This window comes from Blastomyces gilchristii, assembly GCF_000003855.2.
Source record: "Blastomyces gilchristii SLH14081 genomic scaffold supercont1.36, whole genome shotgun sequence".
NCBI classification, from domain to species: Eukaryota; Fungi; Ascomycota; class Eurotiomycetes; order Onygenales; family Ajellomycetaceae; genus Blastomyces; species Blastomyces gilchristii.
Window position 1 is genome coordinate 254,912 of NW_003101647.1, and position 21,336 is coordinate 276,247.

General features: G+C 49.0%; 9 protein-coding genes across 10 annotated transcripts; 5 read left to right on the forward strand and 4 right to left on the reverse strand.

Moving 5' to 3' along the window:
• The first annotated feature begins 1,112 nt into the window (after positions 1 to 1,112).
• Positions 1,113 to 3,201, forward strand: BDBG_09170 (uncharacterized protein). Its single transcript, XM_031723892.1, has 2 exons — positions 1,113 to 1,288; positions 1,419 to 3,201. The coding sequence occupies exon 2, from the start codon at positions 1,892 to 1,894 to the stop codon at positions 2,174 to 2,176; it is 285 nt and encodes a 94-aa protein (XP_031581258.1). The 5' UTR covers positions 1,113 to 1,288; positions 1,419 to 1,891; the 3' UTR covers positions 2,177 to 3,201.
• Positions 3,202 to 3,316: 115 nt separating this feature from the next.
• Positions 3,317 to 6,241, forward strand: BDBG_09171 (uncharacterized protein). The gene is made up of 3 exons (XM_002620439.2): positions 3,317 to 3,416; positions 3,484 to 3,572; positions 3,710 to 6,241. The coding sequence occupies exon 3, from the start codon at positions 3,967 to 3,969 to the stop codon at positions 5,308 to 5,310; it is 1,344 nt and encodes a 447-aa protein (XP_002620485.1). The 5' UTR covers positions 3,317 to 3,416; positions 3,484 to 3,572; positions 3,710 to 3,966; the 3' UTR covers positions 5,311 to 6,241.
• Positions 5,840 to 6,229, reverse strand: BDBG_17965 (uncharacterized protein; the record flags this gene model as incomplete). Its single annotated transcript, XM_031725575.1, has 1 exon — positions 5,840 to 6,229. One exon carries the CDS (start codon positions 6,227 to 6,229, stop codon positions 5,840 to 5,842), a length of 390 nt encoding a protein of 129 aa, XP_031581259.1.
• A 347-nt stretch (positions 6,242 to 6,588) lies between the features above and the next one.
• On the reverse strand, positions 6,589 to 9,183 carry BDBG_17966 (uncharacterized protein; the record flags this gene model as incomplete). The annotated part of the gene is made up of 7 exons (XM_031725576.1): positions 6,589 to 7,032; positions 7,097 to 7,194; positions 7,310 to 7,970; positions 8,033 to 8,081; positions 8,197 to 8,616; positions 8,683 to 8,999; positions 9,091 to 9,183. 7 exons carry the CDS (start codon positions 9,181 to 9,183, stop codon positions 6,589 to 6,591), a joined length of 2,082 nt encoding a protein of 693 aa, XP_031581260.1.
• Positions 9,184 to 9,669: 486 nt separating this feature from the next.
• BDBG_09173 (ATP synthase regulation protein NCA2) lies at positions 9,670 to 11,942 on the reverse strand (the record flags this gene model as incomplete). The annotated part of the gene is made up of 4 exons (XM_002620441.2): positions 9,670 to 9,916; positions 10,000 to 10,125; positions 10,195 to 11,871; positions 11,926 to 11,942. 4 exons carry the CDS (start codon positions 11,940 to 11,942, stop codon positions 9,670 to 9,672), a joined length of 2,067 nt encoding a protein of 688 aa, XP_002620487.1.
• Positions 11,943 to 12,525: 583 nt separating this feature from the next.
• BDBG_09174 (methylsterol monooxygenase) lies at positions 12,526 to 14,652 on the forward strand. Its single transcript, XM_002620442.2, has 4 exons — positions 12,526 to 12,968; positions 13,060 to 13,306; positions 13,395 to 13,480; positions 13,564 to 14,652. Coding segments are annotated over exons 1-4 (900 nt in total). The 5' UTR covers positions 12,526 to 12,966; the 3' UTR covers positions 14,129 to 14,652.
• A 271-nt stretch (positions 14,653 to 14,923) lies between these two features.
• On the forward strand, positions 14,924 to 15,930 carry BDBG_09175 (rRNA-processing protein FCF1; the record flags this gene model as incomplete). Its single annotated transcript, XM_002620443.1, has 5 exons — positions 14,924 to 14,959; positions 15,036 to 15,070; positions 15,198 to 15,269; positions 15,353 to 15,715; positions 15,849 to 15,930. The coding sequence occupies 5 exons, from the start codon at positions 14,924 to 14,926 to the stop codon at positions 15,928 to 15,930; spliced, it is 588 nt and encodes a 195-aa protein (XP_002620489.1).
• Positions 15,931 to 16,177: 247 nt separating this feature from the next.
• Positions 16,178 to 21,305, reverse strand: BDBG_09177. 2 transcript variants are annotated; one of them, XM_002620445.2, is made up of 2 exons: positions 20,671 to 21,305; positions 16,178 to 20,596 (listed from the first exon to the last, which is right to left on the reverse strand). In XM_002620445.2, exon 2 carries the CDS (start codon positions 20,437 to 20,439, stop codon positions 19,609 to 19,611), a length of 831 nt encoding a protein of 276 aa, XP_002620491.1. In that variant the 5' UTR covers positions 20,440 to 20,596; positions 20,671 to 21,305; the 3' UTR covers positions 16,178 to 19,608. The 2 variants fall into 2 exon arrangements, with proteins under 2 accessions (XP_002620491.1, XP_031581261.1); XM_031723893.1 differs by having other exon boundaries at positions 16,379 to 21,305.
• BDBG_09176 (uncharacterized protein) lies at positions 16,981 to 19,247 on the forward strand (the record flags this gene model as incomplete). Its single annotated transcript, XM_002620444.1, has 2 exons — positions 16,981 to 17,243; positions 17,366 to 19,247. The coding sequence occupies 2 exons, from the start codon at positions 16,981 to 16,983 to the stop codon at positions 19,245 to 19,247; spliced, it is 2,145 nt and encodes a 714-aa protein (XP_002620490.1).
• Positions 21,306 to 21,336: the final 31 nt, after the last annotated feature.

A 21,336-nucleotide genomic window follows, 5' to 3' on the forward strand; every position in this document is an offset into this window, starting at 1 on the left:
GACAGCCCCAACTGAGTTCTCTATCGTCCGGTGGGAGGGTTACACTGGTCTCCTAACCCGAGCATGACTTCGCGGTTGTTGCATTGGAAGCCTTGAAAAAGGGCGTTAAGAACAGCTTGTTGCGCGGCTCCCGCGTTGTTGTATTTTGGTAAAGTATGTACATGTACATCAGGAGGGACGTCCGGTGACAATGTCGAAGTTTTGAGGGTGAGGTCCAAGAGATCATTCGCTTCTGTCAGTCGAATTATGTTGATATGAAGCTCATTAGCATTTGGGGAAGCCTGAATAGTGTTTGATTTATGCCGCTGGCCATGTCAAAATATCTCATGGGTGTTGGATTTCCCAAATATATCTCTTTAGCGCCGACAAGGGTAAATATCCGGATGGATCACGGATGGCATAACTTCAACATATTTGCGGCTTCGCGAGTCAGTCCAACAACTGATAACAATATACCGAAGCCTTCTTTGACCTTTGTAAAACGTTGCGGGCCATGAGGCGTGTTTTCCTTCCAAGGCGCTTAGCTAAGGCCTGTATCAAGCGAAATTCATCGCACTGGTAAAGGTAAAAGCTAGGCTCCATCGGCAATAGGCCTCTGTTCCTGAAAATTCCTAGTTTTTCACATAGTAATTAATAATAGAAGAGCAGGTACTGAGTTAAAGTATGTTGTGTGGCTATCAATTTGGTGGTTGTGTGTAGTTAACTAACTACTAACCATGCGGCGGCGGCTCGGGCTGGGCCTTAACTAACTAGCTACTAGGCACTATATGTATGTACTGTACTGTACTGTACTGTACAATACATAGTTATACTTACTGTACATTCATGTACATGTACTTGTACTTACTTGTACTAGTTACTTACTTCCCTAGGTTAGATTGATGTCAATTGTCAATCCATTAATATTGGAAGGGCTACAGTGACCATACCTAGCATTCATTTTAGGTTGCTTGGTTATTGTCATGATATAAGTTATATAGTTCTAGAGTAACTTACGGAGTAACTACAGAGTGGTTAACTTACTGTACACGAATCTCTATGTAGGTAAGGTAACATAACTAATAGTAATAATCCGTAACTGTTACACATCACATCAACCATCAACATCACATCAACCATTCTCCGCATCCCTAACTACTTCTCATAGCCTCACAAGACTTCATTCGACTTTTTCAGCTTCTGGAGAGATTGACTCTACTGTCACTTTCTTCGTACACTTAGAGCGAACTCGGGTAGGGAATCCGCCCCATCACATCACCTCACTGACTGATGGCAGCCAGAATTAAAAGTATGCTGCGACTCCAAGATTTCGCCAATCCACGGTTAGAAAACCAAGAAGATTCCTGCACACCGATGATTATCAATAATGGCAATGGATCCAACAAATATCAAGTACCCAATAAATCTAACATGGCAAGAAACAAACGAGCAAGCTCCCTTCTTTCCTCCTCGCGGGGACTTAACCTCTGCTTCCGCCGAACACGCTCAAAGAAGCATGAGGGATTCAACCAAGGCGGACTCGCAGTTTCAGCACATTCAGTCCTACCAATTTCATCAGGATAACTGCCCCAGCCCTTCAGAAAAAAGGCAATGCTGACACAATCACATGTGAGTGATGTTCTACTGTTCTTACACCAGAGACTTTAGAGCGCCTAGACCATATGTAGGGACATGGCCACGATTCGATTGGTACCAAGAAGTATTCCACTTGATGTCGTGGGTATGTTTGCTCTGCAAGCCCAAACAGGAGTTCTATATCGATTTACAGCGCCTACTCGCTCATATGAACGATGAGCACTCACAGAGTAGTGTACAAAAGAAGACCGTGAAATTATTTCCCAGCACAGCACGATAAGAGATCCAACACCAAATAAATGCCGCCTATGTCTCTATGAAATTTGGAAAACTGCTCCATCTAGACATCTATATGCCAGGAAGCATCGGAAGCAGCTGTTGCGAGAGATGGAAGGGCAAGAGTGTCAGAGTTGATTTGGAGATTAGCCACCTCAAACCCCGCACCTCCATCAATGAACATTCACTCGACTTTGGTGGAACGGCTGAAAGTTTTGGCAGCGTCGAAGACCCACCACCAGGACCTAAGGCTTCTAAAACTATGGCACTACACGTCGCGGGTCATTTGCAAATGTTAATGTTATTGACCATCCGCCTAGCATAAATTACAGAATGATCAAGAGACCCTAATTGAAGATATCAAGAGCGATAGCATCAATGTTGATATTGACAACAACACCTGTCATGAACAAGATATTGCCTTGTTCTCGGACACCGACGTATCAAAAAAGACAGAGGAACAACCATTGGACGAAGCACGTGCTAGTAACTTATAGACGTTGACAAGAATTCGCAAATCCCAGTTCCAGATACCGAGGAGTTGAATGATTGGAGCCATATCCCCCGCAGTGATTTTCCCCCTGAGAACGACAAGTTTCTACAGGAAGTGGCAAAGGCGGGGGCATAATCAATCAACAACCATCAAGTAAGGTTTACTACTTCATTAGGGAGGGATCTTGGTTTCCTTCCAAGGCTTAGAACTGATGAGAACATCTGCATGCTAAAGGCATGGCATTGCCCTATGGAGGTGTTTGGCTTTGAGTCCTGACTTACTACAAATGACAATCTAATGACTGGGAAGTCCGCAACAGCCCCTCAAAGTCTGTATATGACACGGTCGAAACAACAACCAAATGAACGTCAGTACGGAGACGTGGAACAAATGGCTTTGCATATATTCTAGACGAGGATCACGGAAGTGTCAAAACCCCAGAGCTCGAACACTTCCGACCTCTAAACGAGCCCCAAGCTTTTCGGGGACCTGTAAAATGGCTTGTAACCAGGTTCAACATAAGTATTATTGTTTCCATGCTCACGTTCATTTGTGTCTCTACACTTTACAGCTGCACTTGCATGTTCCGTAAGGGACCTGCATGGAAACGGTATACCTTTATTCAACTTCTACTGCTTGGCTTTTTTATCGATGTGATGTTGGCTTCTTGCGACATCTCCAAGGCTTCAATGAAGAGTTCTACTACCTCTAGCAGATTTTCTCAAGCGTTGGTCCTTCCTTGTTCCTCAAATGACTTCTATAGAAAACCGTGCTTTGCATAGTGCCACGCATTTCACATGTTGATGTTGGAAACGATTTTTTGAGAAAGGATAAGTGAAATAACTTTGATAGCCAGGGTTTTTTTTTTTTTTTTTTTTTTTTTTTTTTTTTCCAAGCTCTACATGAAGTTAGAGAGTTTCTAATTATCAACTCTTGTCACGTCTGAACACACTAAACATTGTTCATCACATAGATTTTGATCTCAATTGTCTTCAAGTAATAAAAATAGAGTCACTGGCAAATTACATCTGGTAATAGTTATTTTCCTCCAGTGAGCTGGAAAATGATCTAAGTACTTAAATTCTCAGAATCGCATTGCACTCACTTGTATAACAACTAGCTAACGTTGGGCCTCCAAGTGGGTGTGAACGGGACTATTCTCCAGAGCCTGAGGCAGACAGCCAGGGAACAAAGTAACCGCTGGATGAGGAAATAAAAAGGAGCAACAGTAAGTTAGTTATAGCTCTACTGCTGCTATGCCCAGGATTCATTCACCCTCTGTTTCAGCGCCTCCCTTGGCGCCCCCTTGACACACCGCACGCCAGTTCGAATGGAGTAAGAATGACTAAATATGCTAAAACTAAGCTTGGGATATTTAAATCCCTCGTTGCCCCTCCCTCCGTGGCTGGCACAGCCAGCGCACTTGCCCCTCTCTTTCCGCTACATACCTGAGGTAGAATCGTTGAAGATTTCACTGTGATCGCCAGTTTACATCATCTGCTCGTAAGAACGTGCATACATTCATACATCACCCAACCACGACCGCCGTTGATATACTTCGACACCCAGGAGTTTTTTTACGAAGAAGGCAACTGACCGATTCACCCACGCACAAACAAACCATGGCGGAGTCTCAGGAGCGTGGTGAGGAGATCCTTCGCGTTTTTGGCGCTGCGTTTGGGGAGCTTCTCACCGCCGACCCAGCAGCGTTTCGAGTCAAATTCCGCAAGATGGCCTCATCAGCTTTTGCCTTCTACCGTGGCTCAGCATGTCTGTTCTATCACGACCTGGAGCAGGAGCAGCATGGCGGACCGTATCTGGACGCGCGCACCAGCCGAGTCTGGATCCACGGCGACTTGCACGCAGAGAACTTCGGCACATACATGGACAGCCAGGGCCGCTTGATTTTCAACGTCAATGACTTTGATGAAGCTTACATCGGCCCTTTCACCTGGGACATCAAGCGCTTCGCCGCCTCCGTTGCCCTCATTGGCTATGCGAAGGCCCTCAGCGATGACCAGATCACAAGTCTCGTCAAGACATATGCTGCCGCGTACCGTGAGCGCATCCAAGTCCTTGCCGCGAGTGGTGCGAGCAGCGCCACCAAGAACGAACGTGCGGATGTGCTGGGTTTCACCCTGGAGACCGCTAAGGGCCCAATGCTTGATGCACTGCGCTCCGCCCGCCTGAATACCCGCTTTGGGCTGCTAAACGGAATGACGGAGATCCGCGACTTCGAACGGCGTTTCCGCGCCGGCGGAGGCGCCATCCAACTGGATGACGCGACGCGAGCAAAGGTCCTCGAGGCCTTCGACCGCTACAAGGAGACGCTCCCCGATTCAAGCGGTACTCGCATCCGCCCCCAGGGCCAGCGGGTCAAAGATATCGTTGGCCGTCGCGGCATTGGCATCGGGTCGGCAGGGCTGCCGTCGTTCAATCTTTTGCTTGAAGGGAATAGCGACGCCCTGGAGAACGACATCGTGATCTACATGAAGCAAGGCCAGATCCCGGCCGTATCGGCACACATCTCCGACCCGGCGATCCGCGGATACTTTAAGCACGAGGGCCACCGGACGGTGATTTCGCAGCGCGCGCTGCAGGCATATGCAGACCCATGGCTCGGCTGGACCGAGCTGGACGGCGTAGGTCAGCTGGTTGCAGAGGTTTCCCCCTACGCGGTTGACCTTGACTGGTCGGATATGGATGAGCCGGATGAGATGGCTGCGATCATCGCCGACTTGGGAAGAGCAACCGCCACGATGCATGCGGCGGCAGATAACGAGAGTGGGCATTCAGAGCTGGTGCCGTTTTCCACAGATGAGGCCATCGACAAGGCTATTGCGGCGGACGAGGAGGGCTTTGAGGATATGCTTGTGAAGTTCGCGCACAAGTACGGCTCGCAGGCTTGGCGTGATCATCAGATCTTCGTGAATCTGTTCCGCAATGGACAGATTCCAGGCCTGTGAGGATGGTTTTAGGAATGTCTATTGAATCATTGAGGTATGCTTTACCGTTGTAGTTCCTTCTCGCCGCAGTCAGATTCATGCAATTCCCGATTTCAAAGAGTTTCTTCATATTTTCCCTGCACAGATGTTTATCTTGTTTGTTAAGAAAGTTAAATAAAACAATATAATCAAGAGGGAAAAGAAAAGAAAGGGTTAGATAAGTTAGATAAATAACATTATGCCTTGATTATAACACGCTCATGCATCCTATTTTTGTTAATTATATAGCTTCATTTCAAATGAAATGCCCGAAAAAATAGCCAACTGCATGTAGTAAGGGGACATTTACTAGCAGTTTCAGACGACAAAAAGTACCTTCGCCGGAAGCGCCGGGTCGAAAGCTTCCAAATCCTCCAGACATTGGATACAGAACCTATCATTGAGGAAGAGACGATCGCCTCGCCGGATTGCAAGAACCGCAATCGATAGCCTGGCCAGCCAATTCTTGTGCGTCATCGCCACTGACGATGTGTCAGGTCGCTCGAGGAATTCATCCCAACTTGTAGTTAATGCAGGAGATTTCCTTTGTCCACAAAGTCTCCCTCCTCCCAGCGTTGCATTTTGGGTGGCAGCAGTCGCCGCTAGAGGAAGGCGAATGTGCACAGCCGGATTCGAAGAAGAGCTTATGATCGAATTGCCCGTAGCCGTTTTTGAGGGAGTCGAGGACATCGAGATCGGCAATCCATCGCCCATTGTCGTTTACTGATACGGCTGATTCGACAACATATGCTTCGGCGTCTCGGTGGCCGCGGCCCAGGTCGATAGGGGGAGACCAGTCCGTGAAAGAGAGGTGGAGTCTTGTTCCCCTGAAGGTATCCTCAAGCTGGCCTTCATAGACGGGATGATCAATGGATCTCCAATTGTCGAGTTCTGGTGTCATGACTTGGAGGACTTGGGGGGGGGGGGGGAGGGACAAGGAGGAGCAGCCCATGCTTTCTGACATTCTCAATCATACGCCGGATGTTGCTGGCCGCCACCTTGTCGGAAGGATCACAAAGGAGCGGAGCACTGATGTATAAGAAGTTTCCTGACGATAGAGCCATAACATTTTCAAATTTGAATGGCGGAAGGTTGACTGTATCAAAATAAGAAATACATGCAAATTGATATTCCCCTGACGCATGCACACTCTTCCAAAAACACCCATGGTTTAACCCAGTGAGCATCATATAATTTCTGCAAAATAACATTAGGATTGATCGTTGCTCCCTAAGGGTCCCAAGCGATCTGTATACCCCGTTAACTTCCACGACCGCATTTCAACGAAGTAAAATAGTCATCATAATTTTTAGCGCGCTGGTTCTTTTCCACAATTGTCCCTATGACCACCTTTGGCGAGTCAAGTTGGTAATTGATTTTGGCGGGATAAAGCTGTTGCGCAAGCTTTTTGCGGTCCACTCTCCCTCGTTCAAGGATCCGGCTAATGTCATCGAAACGGAGCAAATTAGGTTTCCGGGACCACAATGGGCCGCTTGATGCCTGCTTGTACGCTTCGTAAAGGTTAGAAATAACAAAAAGAGAAGCTGAGTTGGGATCGCCGACGAAATGATGGTAGGTGAGCGTCTTGGGCGCCGAATCATTCCCATTATCGCCTGGAGAAGTATTCCGGCCAACCCGCTGTCTCCTGTTGGCGCTCATGGAGAGCAGCACTAAATCCGTCTGATTGTACTTGTCATTGGTAATCTGACATGTCAAGTAAAGTTATGACTTTGGATTTGTTGGATTGAGATTCCATCATGGTATTAACACGCGAGTCACGGAATATATTCGCTTGTAACCTCTCATCGACCCAGCGATGGTGGGTTTTCTGAGGTACCTGCCCGCATTTTATGGTGAGAGGCAACGCTGTAGCGTAGTGAGGAACAACGGTTTCGGTTTTTACTCTGCCAGGTGAACTACTACAAACGGTTGTTGTTGGGGCTTTTTCGGAAGTCTCACAGCTATTTAACTAGCGGTTCACATAGTTTGGTCTTCTCTCCTTCTTCCCGCTCTCCTCCGCCCTCTTCTTCCTCTTCTTCTTGTTGTTGTTGATTGAGAAAACCTTTGAATCGGTACCTAATTATTCCCTCGTCTGCTCGAGCCTCCGGGAAGAAAGCGGGAGCATATTCCCTTAGAATATCAATCCTATCTTCATCGTCCATTAGTAGCGGCAGGAAGACTTCGAACTGTACAAGAGAAAAGAGAGGATTCGGGTGCGAATTAGGATCGCATAAAAAACTCGAACCCCTCCGCCGCGCGAGATTGATTAGTTTCAGAAGTACGGCGCGTTCGACGCCCTTTGCTTCTACCAACATACAGGCTGCCGATGCAACGATATCTAGCCATTTCGGGTACCGCTGGGCTTGAACAACCTTATGAAGAGTAATAACCATCCTCACTGCTTCTACGGAATTGCGTCCACCGGCGCCCCATCCTGAAATGATCGTGCCTAGGACGAGGACGTCGAACTCGCCGAACTCGTCCATAGTCACACGCGTTGCAGCTTCACTAAGGGTTACATGAGCTTGTACTGGATCGCCATAATATCTGCGAGATGGCGTTCTGTTAAAATATTGGCACGATGCAAGAATAGACACGGCGGTTGAGGAAAGAACATACTTCATGGGTGCTAATGGCAAGGTCTAGTAGACACCACGTTAGCCTTGCACCGGGGAACTTTCTAGCCCGATAGTAAGAATGACACCTTTGGGGAAAATGTAAACGTGTTGGGAAACGAATTTGTCACCGAAAGCCTTATGTCGGATTAGTAGCCAATGGCGACAAGAGAAGCGGGAGAGCAAGGGGAAAGAGGTAAGAAAGCAGTACAGCAAAGGATATGACTTTGGGCTTTCGATTAATGTAACTTACAGCAATATCAGGATACAAATGCCAACTAGAGAGAGCGAGCAGGAGTCCTCCATCATTGATTGGCATTTTGAGATTCCCCATTTACCAGACGGTCCATTCCCACCAAAGCAGAATCTCCAGGCATCGATTGTGCTTGCATAGGTAGTAGTAGACCTTGCATTGACACAGACGGTTATATTATCGAGAATTAATTTCACTTGTGTTTGCTCAATCTTCTTAGCTTGGTCGGCACGCCGCAACCATACACGCGCTCTATTTTCCCATTCTGCAAGCTGTTCCCGCGACATTTGAACGTGTGACGCCAAAAGATCGCCATACCCGAGTGGTTCGGCGTGGTTCACCGTCCCGAGCGCCCTCTTGCGTTCGGCAACTAACTCTGACCAGATCGAAATTGCTTCTGGCGCAGACCATACTCGGGCGCTGTGACGACCATCGTTTTTTTGTTAACAAAAAGCCAATTTCCAAAGATAGCCGAACATGGCCTACAGCATGCATGCCAACAAATGAACCGATATGGTAGGACTCCCAGACGTGGCGGTCGCCCATATCGGTGTTCCATCCGCTCCAATATAATCCGCGAAAATACCGTCACTTCGCAGGCCTTGCGGGTTAATGTCAGACGAGCCCGCAATCTCGGACACTCGTTTCCCATATTCCTCCTCCAACTTCGGGATCGAAGGAACAACTTGTGCAAATAGAGCACCAAAGTTTCCTCGCGGTGATATTCGTAGGCCCAATCTCGGCGGATTCGCGACAATGGCGGGACAGGAGTTTCCAGACCAAGAAATTCCTTTGGAGCCTCCCTTTTTTTGGAGATGTTAGCGTTGGAGAAAAAAACGAGGAAGAGCAAATTGAGTAAACATGAGCAAGACATGGGGTTTTAACTACTTAAACCAGACTGAAAGCAAAATTCAGGTTCGCGAAAGCTAGAGTGGTCTCAACGGTTGGAGCTGTGAGTGACGGTACGAAACGACTTATCAAAACCATCTTGGTAAACCAGAAACTCAGGGAAAATATTTGATGTTGAGCTGAGATTTTGAGATCATAATATGTAGATGCTTGCAGCCCGCTTCATTCCTCGCCATTAGTCCCACCTTACGCATTTCGTCGCAAGCATGGAATGTTAGGGTCAATGAAACACAGACGACTTATTCTGCCGCTCAATATAATTTTTTGCCGAAGTTGCAGGCCAAAGGATTCAGTTATCTAGCATCATATTTTCGTCCTCAAAATTAAGTGCTTTCTGGGATTGATTGTTCGGCGAATTAAATCAGCTCCCCTTGTAAAACTACATGCAGAAATGGACAGGCAAAATGTAGTCATCTGAGGCGGGGTAGCTCATGGCAGTTGATATCTCAATTTGCAAACCGGTGCAACCGAAAGCCGGAGGATAAGGTCATCAAGTGTGTGGCTCCCACGATAAATATTCATAGCATCATATCTTCATAGCTCCCAAACCCTCCTTGAACCCACTCAGCGGTTCCACTTCGCATAGGCCCACCGCACCCGCTCCAAGATCCGCAATTGCCGCGCAACACCAACACGCACATTCAAGAGCTCATGAATATCCTCTCTAAACTCATGATATGTAGCCCCGGGCAGAAGATTCTGGGCTCTTTGCGTGAGGATATCGGTTTCGCAGATCAATAGGCCGTGGTCCTTGTAGGAGAGGATGCCATCGTGGGTTGTGCAAGAGGAGGTCAGGACGCGATCGACGGCACTGGTTGTGGAGTACATCAGTGAGTTTTTTTTGATGCATATGTATGTTTGGGGAATGGCTAGAATGTGGTGGATGGAACATACCTGAGTGCGCGGGTCATTTCTTCTTGTTTCTTCCCCCGTCGGAGGCCTGCCCTGTTTCCGAATGCTCCACTTACCCATCGGAGTGCGGCGTAGGAGACGAGGATTCCCGGTGTAAGGCCGACAAACCTGGGGAAAAAATGAGTGAGCGAGTCTTCTAGGTGCAAATGAAGGCGAAGAATGGAGAGAAGTAGTTACCCAAAAACCAATTCCTGGCTCTTCAACAGCGCGTCAATGCCGCCGATTGCAATCTCCACGTCCACCTTGGTTTTCTGAATCTGTATCAGCAGCGCACGAATCAAATCTCCCCGCACTGTTCCAACGAACGGTTTTCGTAGATCTCGCTCGTATGCTTTTAGGACGGGAGTTAGGTCCCCCTCTTTAACTTTGGAGCGGAGCAGATCGATATCTGACTGAGTCCATGATTTATGATCCGAGACATCCTTGGCGAAGTCGACGACCATCCTTTCGAGGCTGGCTCGATCAGCTTCCAGACTGCCTTTGCTCATTATGGCGACTTCGCTCGTCTCGTCGTGCCGTATTGTCCCGATGAGTCTCCTTAAGGGGTCTATGACCCAATTCGCCCAGAAATCAACCATTGTAGAACCAAGTTCGGAGATCCAGGTCCATATTTCGGCGCGTCTATTTGTTAATGTATTTAGGATTGTTCCGAGGGAAAAACACAGGGCCGACGCAGGTATCCAGTAGCGAATGATCTTAGAGGGGTAACCGTATTTTTTTATTAGAGCCTCAGTAGATGTCCGTTGGCTGGGCAAAGATTCCTCTAGAACATGTATTAGTTGTTGGAAAATGTGCGATGGATGTTCTACTGCCGGGACCCGATGCTCAACACTCGCAAACACAGTGTCTTCAAACACGGCAACCTTGCCATCACCTCCGCCGACGTTTTCCAGGACGACACGCAGAAGAACGACAGTCCGTCGAACAACATCTTTCCAATCCCCAAGATTGTCCACATAGCCATTACTAGCGTACCCGGCTTCTTCTTCATCCTCCATCTCAAAGATCAGACCTTCCTCCACAAGCAGTCCAATAGCACATGCATTAATCTCCCGAATATTCTTCAAATGCTTCCGCTTCGATCGAACCTGCGAGCGTGACAACGCAAACGGCGACAAAATCCTCATCATCTGCGCCTGCACCGGGGACCGCTCCTTGATACTCTGATGGACAAGGTTATAGAAATTGCTCCAGCGGCCGGACAATGACCCAGATGAAACGCCCAGGTCCTTATCTAGCGCCTGCAACCGACGCCGCCGGAACGTGTGGAAGACATCCTGCGCCTGATGCCAGAGCCTAACCGGTAGCATCTGCATGGTATATAGGCCAGTGTAGAAATGGGAGCTCAGGACTTCATCCCAGTACCAAATGCCATCATTTAGCGGCATGCTATCTTGTAGCAGCGCGCGCATTACCATCCCCAGCGTCTGCACGGTGGCCTTTGCGGCGATGATCCATTGGAGATCTGTAATGTAGCCATCTTCTAGCCCTGCAGCAGTGGTTTGAAGGGAGGGCGCTGCTGATCGGTGCAAAAGCTGCAGGAGATGGGAGCGAGGCAGGAGGGGCCGTGACGGGGAGCCCGTGGAGAGTGCTCTTGCAATTGCAGTCAGCGCAGTTATGGTCTGCTGGGTTGTTGCTAAAGTTTCATCGTGCACGTCCGATGGCTTTTCGGCGGCGGCAGCAGTTGACTTCTGGGCGGATTCGGAGATGTGCAATTGGATCCTGTCGATCTGTGCATCTAGCCGTCGAACTTGCCTGGGATTTAAGTCGGAATTAGAACGAACGACAAGCGGAGCAACGGCGGTAGTGTAGTATAGTGTGGTATATGGTAGGGTAACCTTCCAATCCCACTTTCTATAGAGGGGGGGAGCGGAGGATAAACTACGTCAGCGGGGAGGAAGGGCTTACTCAGATATTATTGACATGTTCGTGCTTGACCAGGGCGCTATTCTATTTGAACTTCATCTGGCTAGGAGTACAGCAACATCGGGGTGCCATTTAATAATAAAGTAGAGTAAACAATGAGTTTTTTGCCCGAACACATAAGCATATAACTAAAGGTTGTTTTCTAGGAGATTGATAGAGAGAGAGAGCAAAAAAAAAGAAGGAAGAGGTTGGGTGGTTGATGCAAACAGGGCAAACTAGCTACATTGGGTAGGAAGCTCCAATCACCACGATAGGAAACGCCTTGCCGGAGATGGATATAATAATAATAATATACGTATGTTCTGGCGGTATCTGTCTGAGGGGAGGGGATAATTAATTGGACCGATTCTTGGTTCCTGGAAATATCTGAACAACATGTCATAGTTACTTAAAAATCTCACACGGATTGAGACCATAAACCCGCTCCGTCCCGGGGGTAAGATCGCGGGCATCGCCCGTGGCCTGATTGCAAGGTGATCCATCCTCCAGTCTGGTAGTGTGTGTGTGTAACTATGTATATATAGCTTTCTCTGTAATATATGTATGTATATATGTACTCCGTATGTATTGTATATATAAATTCGGAACTGGTTCGGATGCAATCATCAGACCATCAGACCAGACGGTGCAGAGGATCCGCTAGTCTACTTCCAGTTAGTCAGAGGCGGGTCCCGGTCCAGGAAATCCCGTGCCGAACTGGTAATTACGGGGAATTACCGTCACAGGGTGGTCAATATCGCGTTCTCATTGGTTAACTCCGGTAAAATAGCTCCCAAGCGCGGTTTGCTTACGGGGCGATTCAGGCTTGGCAAGTGTTAGTCAGCAATCCCTCCACCCCCGTATCCTTTTTCTTTTATCTCCCATTATTTCTTCATCTTCTTCACGACTTCAACAACAACGAATTGCTGCGGACACGACAATCACGCTGCTGGGCATATAATAATAGGAAACATCCCTTCTTCCCTAGGATATTTTTGTGTCTAGCAAACACCATTTCTAATAGATACTGGTCACGACTTCAAAATGTGAGTGTTTTCATTCCTTCCATCGATTGCGCTGCTCTGGAAGCCCCCCTGGCTGGCCAAATATCCTAATATCTTTGCCTCGTTTTCACAGGAATTCCACACTCCTTTCTCCTCCCCAGGAGACCTACTGGGGCCAATTCGAGGAAATCTCAAAGTACAATGTCCACCTTAATTTCGCAGAGCGAATGTGGGCTGCCTGGTATGCCTTCATGCAAAACGATGTCCTCGCCACGGGCATCATGTCCTTTGCCATGCACGAGATTGTCTACTTTGGACGCGCCCTCCCCTATATCATCATGGACCAAATACCCTACTTCCACAAATATAAGATCCAAAGGGTATGTTGAAAACCAAGCACGCACGTCTATGTTCCCTCCCGTATACTATTGCTTTTTGCGCTAACATTGATAATTTCACACCCGTCAGGACAAAATGCCCACTCTGAAGGAACAATGGGATTGCGCCAAACTCGTCCTCCTCAGTCATTTCACCGTTGAACTCCCACAAATCTGGTATGTTCTTCAAACCAATTCAAATAAAACAAATTATCTCTCTCTCTCTTTTTTTTTTTTTTTTACTTACACTCACCCTGTAGGTTATTCCACCCCATGGCTCAATACTTCGGTCTCGAAACCAGCGTCCCCTTCCCCTCCCCGTGGACCATGGCCTACCAAATCGCAATCTTCTTCGTTCTTGAAGATGCCTGGCACTACTGGTCGCACCGCGCCCTGCACTGGGGCCCTCTGTACCGCGGTATCCACAAGATCCACCACCAATACTCTGCTCCCTTCGGCCTTGCCGCTGAATACGCCTCACCCATCGAAGTCATGATCCTCGGCATCGGCACTGTCAGCTCGCCCATCCTCTGGTGCGCCATCACCGGCGACCTGCACATCCTCACCATGTACGTCTGGATCATCCTGCGTCTGTTCCAGGCCATCGATGCGCATAGCGGATACGAGTTCCCCTGGAGTCTGCATCATTTCCTGCCCATCTGGGCCGGCGCGGATCATCATGACGTCCACCATGAGAAGTTCATTGGCAACTTTGCGAGCAGCTTCCGCTGGTGGGATTACTGCCTTGACACGGAGTATACGCCCGAGGCTGTGAAGAGGTGGAGAGAGAAGAAGATTGCACAGTCGGCGAAGAAGGCGCAATAGTTCTTCCTAGTTGACGTCTGTTTACTCTTTCTTCCGTCTTCCTAGTTCTGGCGCGCAGAGATGTTAAGTGTGACTGAGCTGTTTTTTACTCTCCGGTCGCTCGGTATATCCAACAATATCCTCCATCTACCCTTCTAACATTTTGCTATCCGGATATTTCCTTTATGTCTTCTTTCAATTCTCGTCATTATTTTCAACCCCATCCCTGTTGCTTTTGGGTTAGCACCCGAACGGGGATTATTCTATTTGTTTTATTGCTCTGGAGTACCCATGCTGCTTAAGCCCTCATACTGCCTACCTACTCATTCACCCTCTTATTTGATACTTACTTCCCCTTCTGTCTCCCTCACATAAATATTTTTTGTAATCGTATTATATAATCCCTGTGTGTTGTTTTCATAAGTTTAGCTTGTCTTTTCTTTTCGCTTTTTTAATGTTCGTATTATTATTATTATTATTATTATGTAGATTAGATGAAATATTAAATACATGAATTAATGGTTCAAAAGAAAAGCGAAAAGAGAGGTGATAGAATGGCAGCAACTTGGATATAGTTACCTCCTCTTCACCGAGATTTGCCGGGCCTTGGCATCAAGCACCACTCGATTATATAAGCAACCTAATTTTTGAACATCCATCTCGCAAAAAGTTCTGGTGTTGACCATCCCCCAGCTGAGAAGCCTGCCTATCGCTAGCAATATTTGCAATATTTGTTCCGTTCAAGGAAGTACTGTATCAATCTTTTTTCCACGCCTACTCCTCGTCTGCCGCGAAAGAAAGAAAAATCTAGCCAACATGGGTATCCAGAAGAGAACGCGCAAATTCGCTCAGGTTCGTTGCCTCGATGCGAGTTACAGCTGGCAGAAAGAAATGACCGAAAGCAGCTAACGGACTAATTCATATATAGGTGAAAAGAGCAATTGGTAGCCGTGATAGCCGGTTGTATGTTATGCTGCTCCTTTTTTGAACCTCCTTTCCTGGCGCAGAGAAAGAATTCTATATATTCGCCCGTCACTACTGATCATGCAGGCCATCTTAGCTAACCATTCTATCCATTCCAATCGCATAGAAAGCAGAACCAAGCAAAAGCACCACAGAAGGGCAAAGACGAGAAGAAGAACGATGACCTTGTCCGAGAAATGTAACCCCCCACCAGCATCTCCATCCATCCCCATCCAGACCATCAAAATCACTAATCACAAAAAAAATACCAAACAAAAACAGCCCCCAAGTCTCCTCAGCCCTCTTCTTCCAATACAACACAGCCCTAACACCCCCATACTCCATCCTCGTCGACACAAACTTCCTCTCGCACACCGTTCAGCACAAACTCGAGGTGATCCCCACAATGATGGACTGCCTATACGCCAAATGCATCCCGATCGTGACCGACTGCGTGCTGGCGGAGTTGGAGAAGCTGGGCCCCAAGTACCGCATTGCGCTGCGCATAGCCAAGGACCCGCGCTTCGAGAGACTCAAGTGTGACCATAAGGGCACGTATGCGGACGATTGTCTTGTTGATCGGGTTATTAAGCATCGGGTTTATATTGTAGCGACGAATGATAGGGATTTGAAGAGGAGGATTCGGTAAGTTTTTCTTCTCTCTCTCTCTCTCTTTTTTTCTTCTTCTTTTTTTTCTTTCGAAAAAGCATGTCAGCATTTGTATGAAATTGCTGTTTGGAATCGGATGGTTTTGACATCTTAATTTCCCCTTGTATAGGAAAATCCCCGGTGTACCCATTATGAGCGTCGCGCGGGCGAAGTATGTTATTGAGCGGCTCCCCGACGCGCCTGAGAAATGAATATCACGTCCTATGCAGCTTTTTCTACAAGTTATCCGGGCCGTAGGAGGTTGGCCATATCTATCTTAAGCCCACGAATTCATGACTACTCATCTTGTCAACTCCGAGGCTGGTGCGGGGAGGACAAGTGATTCGTGTGCTCTCCAAAAAAAAAAAAGCAGGACAGCAGCATCTCCAACGGTGGCAACGGATGATGGCCTGACCATGCGCGGAGCGCAGAAATTGTTTTCCATTTGCTATTTCACTCCATGCAACAAATAATGGGATACAGCGGCCTATCCTTTTAATGGCTGGTCAGGGCACTCCAACCCTGTCGCGTGGCGTGATATCTGGGCGGATCCTGGGGACTCCGGCCACGATCCGGATGCACGGCGCTCGGCCCACTCGGTGCCGCAACGTCCGTATCCTAGTGTAGGTGGAACCACAACGGGTAGCTTTGACTTTGCTTCTTAGATGTCGTGCCACTTGGATCGAGGCCGTTGGAACAGCCTTCTTACGAGCAATATGAGCATGGGTGGGATTATGTATTGCTGAGCTTCATGGCGAGTGGATCTCGCTGGGCTGGACATGGTCTCGTCTAGTCCGGCCTACTGCTCATTTGTTGGGATTGTTGCGTTTTGAGATATGTATAGCTTATAGAAATTCCAGTTCTAATGAGATTATGAAAGAAATGGTTTGGCTTGCTTTGGCAGTTTGATGGACATCTGTTGGAGTGACATAACCATTCCATTATTTGTATACCATACCGTAACCACCTTGGAAGTCGTGCTCAGGGCTACCTAGGTAGCTGGAACAAATCACGTGGAGATAAGATAAGATAAGATCCGCTGCGACTTTCCAAAAATTCAGATTCCAATTTCACCCCAACACCAGACGCCAACGATAGCCATCAACATTCTAGTAGCGAAGGCTTTTATGATCCATTAGTTTAATACATCCTCCACATGACAGGTACAGGCGAGGCCATCCGAAGCAAACCCTCCCATCATCCTCGTTTCCACCACCCGCCATAACCAAAGAAACCCAACCCCATGAGCTATCACGATACAAATGGGCATCCGATACCTAACACAACACCTCCTCCCGCACGCGCAAACCGTCTGGCTGCGGAATACAAAGAATCATGACCAGAACGTCAAAACCATCAGTAGCGTGGTGGTAGATGGCCCCGCGCTGGTGTATCATGTCTACAGCCGGCTGCTGTCGTGGAGCGGGGTGGATTACAATGTCGTGGATGCGCAGCCATCAGCGAATGAAGTTAGCATTGGTGTTATGCAGTTTTTGTTGTGTTTGAGGGGGTTGGATGTGAGGATGTAGGTTGTGTTTTTCATTCCGTTCGCGATAAACTGTTTCCCTTTGTTTTGGGTTACTTTAGATGATGTGCCTTTAAACTAATTCGCAATATCCCCTCTCCCCTCCCCCTTTTCCTAAACAGAGAGAAAATCTTCTTCGACGGCGCCCTGCCACTTTCAAAACGGCCTGTGCGCTTCGAGCGCATGGAGGCAACCAGACGAAAGCTCCGAGAGCTCTGTCGCGACACGGCGGGAGGTTTCAAAACGCCCACCATCCGCAGAAAAGCTCTAGATATCTGCCCGGAGAAAATATTCGGTCGACGCCCGTTACCCCGTCGTTTCAAGCCCATGCCGGAATCGGCGTTTGTGGTTCCGACGGTCATTGAAGACTTGAAGCATCGATGGAGTCCGGAGGAGGTATTGAGATGTACTGCCGGTGTGCCGGAATTACAGAAGGTTATTATTACGGCATGTGGGAATACGGAAAATGGCAATGAGAATGATGGAAGCATATTTGCGGAAATAACGGAGGTTGTACCAGGGGAAGCTGATGTGTACTGCGCAATTGCGGCAAGGGACTCGGGCTGTGCAGTTCTCACGGGCGACTCTGACCTGCTCGTGCACGACCTCGGCCCGGAAGGCTCAGTGATATTTCTCGATTCGCTTGAAACGGGTGAGCCACTGCCAAACGATGCTCTGCCGGTGGCGGGCGCAGAGCCGGATATTGCAAGCAGAATAAGCATACGAGCAACCCAAGTACGGCCCGCGGCAGTCGCCAAGAAATTGGGCGTGCCCAGTTTCCCGCGCCTCGCCTACGAGGTGAAAAGGGATCCGCGCGCGTCGTTTGCGACAACCATCCAGCGCGCCAAGGGGAACGCGGATGTCGTTGAGAAAAGCGCTAAATATATCTCGTTTCTGAAGGAGTATGATCTCGGCGGCCATGAGGCCGCCGCCACCACCAGCGGGTCGGTGTGGACTTCTTCTAATCCCCTCGCAGTCATCACGGACCCCAAGCTCTCCGAGCTGTATGCGCAATATGAACTGCCCTCCTTCGCGATGCCTGAGGAAGGGGCCCATGTTTATCTCCAGGTTTTGATTGAGCGCCATGATCGGCGCGCGGCATGGATGGAGGGCAGCGAGTTGCGGTTACTCGCCTACTCGCTATTGAACCTGGGATACCCTGCGGGCGACAAGGGGAAACGAAAGGAAGCTGTGATTGAGCATATGCGCAAGGGGAGGCGGATAGCGGCTATCCCGCTAACGCTTCTGGCAGAGAAGGAGGCGGAAGAGAGACTCGAGGCTTTTGTGCAGCAGGTTAATACGTTTGTTTCGTCTGTTGATAATGATGATGGTGGTGATGATGAGAGTAGCGCCTGTGAGCCGGCCGTCCGGTGGAGGGCTTTTGCGCTATATGACGTCCTTGCGCGCATGGGGCCCGACGAGCGATTGGCTACAGGGAAGCTGCGCCGGTTCCTGGAACGGGGGTACTGCGGGGAGAAGCTCGAGTGGGATGACATCCACCTCCACGCGCAGATGAAGGCGGTGCTGTACTCGCTGAGGGTGCTGAAGGAGGTCCTTGTTGCGGGTGAAGACACGGCGAAGTCTGGTTCGGTTGGCGAGAGATTGGTTGAGTTGATGGGTGAGGCGGGTGGCGTGTTGCGCGACTTGCCGTGGATGCGGGATTGTGCGCAGCGGACGGGTGGGATCGGGGGTGGGATTGAGAATGGGGAGGCCGCGCGAAGGGTGATTGAGGGGTTGATTAGCCTTCTCGACGAAGGGGAGGGAGAAATGGATGTGATTGAGGGGTCTGATGTGTTTGGAGCGTCTGCCTGCGACCAGAGTGGTCATGGACTGCTCGAGTCTTCTACGGCTGGTGCCGAGGAGGCATGGATCGTCGCGGCGAATTTGCCTGGCAGTCGGAAAAGGAAGAAGGGGAGGTCGAGCAGCGGTGGGGTGGAACAAGGAGCACCAATAGTCGCGAAGAATGCGATGAATATGTATGATATCCTCCGGCAGGTTGATTAAGTAACCTATATGCGTTCTTGTGCGTGTGCGGTCGGGAATGATATCTTCATGTAAACAGTTTCCGGGACTCCCACCCATTTCTTATTAGATGCAATGACCAGTAACTATGAATCTTGCGAAGGATAGCTCAGCTCAGGCGGCCAAAATGAAAGTGAGCCAAATTCAAGAATGTATATATAAGAATAAAGGGACGGGACAATCAAATAATACAAAGACCAACGACGCCGTTAAAGACATAAAATGGCGTAACACTACAAAAAGCAAAAAGAGAAAAGCAATCCATCCTGACATCACACTGCTGTGGATAAAAAGTAGAAAAAAGGAAGAATAAGGATAACGCAAAAACCAATAATCATAACACTCATATACTCTCTTTAAAAACACTCTTCCGATCAGACGATCTCCCCCGGTCATCATCAGCAGCCGCAGCTGTCACAGCACCAGCACCAGCACCAGTACCATCCCCACCACTACTACCAGCAGCAGTAGGCTGCTCATCCCCCACCGCCGGTCGCGAGCTAACATCCCTCAACTGGCTCGTCTCCGCCGCATCTGAAAAGGGATTCACACCGCCGGCCGGCCTGCTATACGAGGGCGGCTCCCGACTCCGGCTCCGGCCCCTCTCGACCTCCTGCTCGGGTTCCCTAGCGTGCAAATCAACCGTCACCGTACTCGCAGCCGGCACGACTCTCGCACCAGCCTCCACCCGCCCGCCCATATCATACGGCCCACTCCCACCCCCGCCCCGACCCCCACTCCCCTCCCCATGCCTCCCCATCCCCAGCTCCTGCTCCTCATAATACCCCGCGCCAGCCCCGCCATACCCGCCCTCGCCGATCCGCGAATCCCAAATCTCATCATGCGCATACCCAGTACCACCACCGCCGCCGCCGCGAGAGCCCGCGCCAGGATGCAGCGGCGACTCATACGCGCCCCGCGCCGTCCGCCGGTTGCGCACGGCGGCCCATTTGTCCCTAAACCAGTCGCCGACGCCGCCGGGGCGCGGGGTTGGGTAGCTGCTGTCTCTGTGGTAGTAGGAGGAAGAGGAGGAGGAGGTGAAGGGGATGTAAGATTTTAGGGGCGGAGGGGGCAGGCCGGAGCGCCGGGCGCGATAGTGGGTGAAGCCTATCCAGGCGATGTAGGCGGCGAGGAGGAGGAGGAGGATTATTATGAAGATGAGGAACCAGCGCATGGTGCCTTTTTCTTCTTTCTTTCTTTCTTCTTTCTTTCTTTCTTTCTTTCTTTCTTTCTTTCTTTCTTTTTCTTTCTTTCTTTCTTTCTTTCTTTCTTTCTTTCTTTATTTCTATGTTGTTTTATTTTTATTTTTTATGTCGGGGAGTTGGTGAGTGCTATTTTATTTCATTTAATTCAATTTATTTTCTGTCTTCGGACGGGGGGGCGGGGACGGGATTTGTCGTCTCACCCGAGTTGTTGAGATGGCCGCGGAAATGGTGTAATTTGTTGTGATGGGGGATGGGGCCAGGGTCGTCTAGCTTGCAAGAATAGTATGGTAGGACCTCCTTTTATCGATATTCGGGGCTCGTGGGAGGGTCGAAGATAACTGGGGCTACCTATGCCTGACTGGCAATGGAGATCGGCTCGGAATGCATGGGGGGGGAGAGAGACGTGCGGGATCGCTGGTGCATGTGCATACATACATACGTATGCAGGCTTAGTTAGTTCTGGCGATGTTCCAGTCGGGAAATATGGCGACAGGAAGATAGATAGGGAGAGTGAATGAGAGAGAAAAAGAGATAACTAGAGGGAGAATATGAGAATATGAGAGAGAGAGAGAGAAAAAAGACATAGCGAGGAAGTGATGATGATGGATGGATGTGGGAACTGACGGCTTAGTCATTCACCGCGGTAAGATGCCTGTACGGTACGGTACGTACTCTCATCACCAATCCAACCGCGGATATAACTTGAACATTAAAAAAGACGAGAATAGAATACCAAATTGATCTATATCTCTATAAAATAAGCTTCCATAATACTCTGAAGAGCCATCTCTTCCTCCCCACGCTGGCATGCTGAGGGGTTCCTCCTAAATTCTCGTTGATCGACTAGTAATTTTGGATGTAACAAG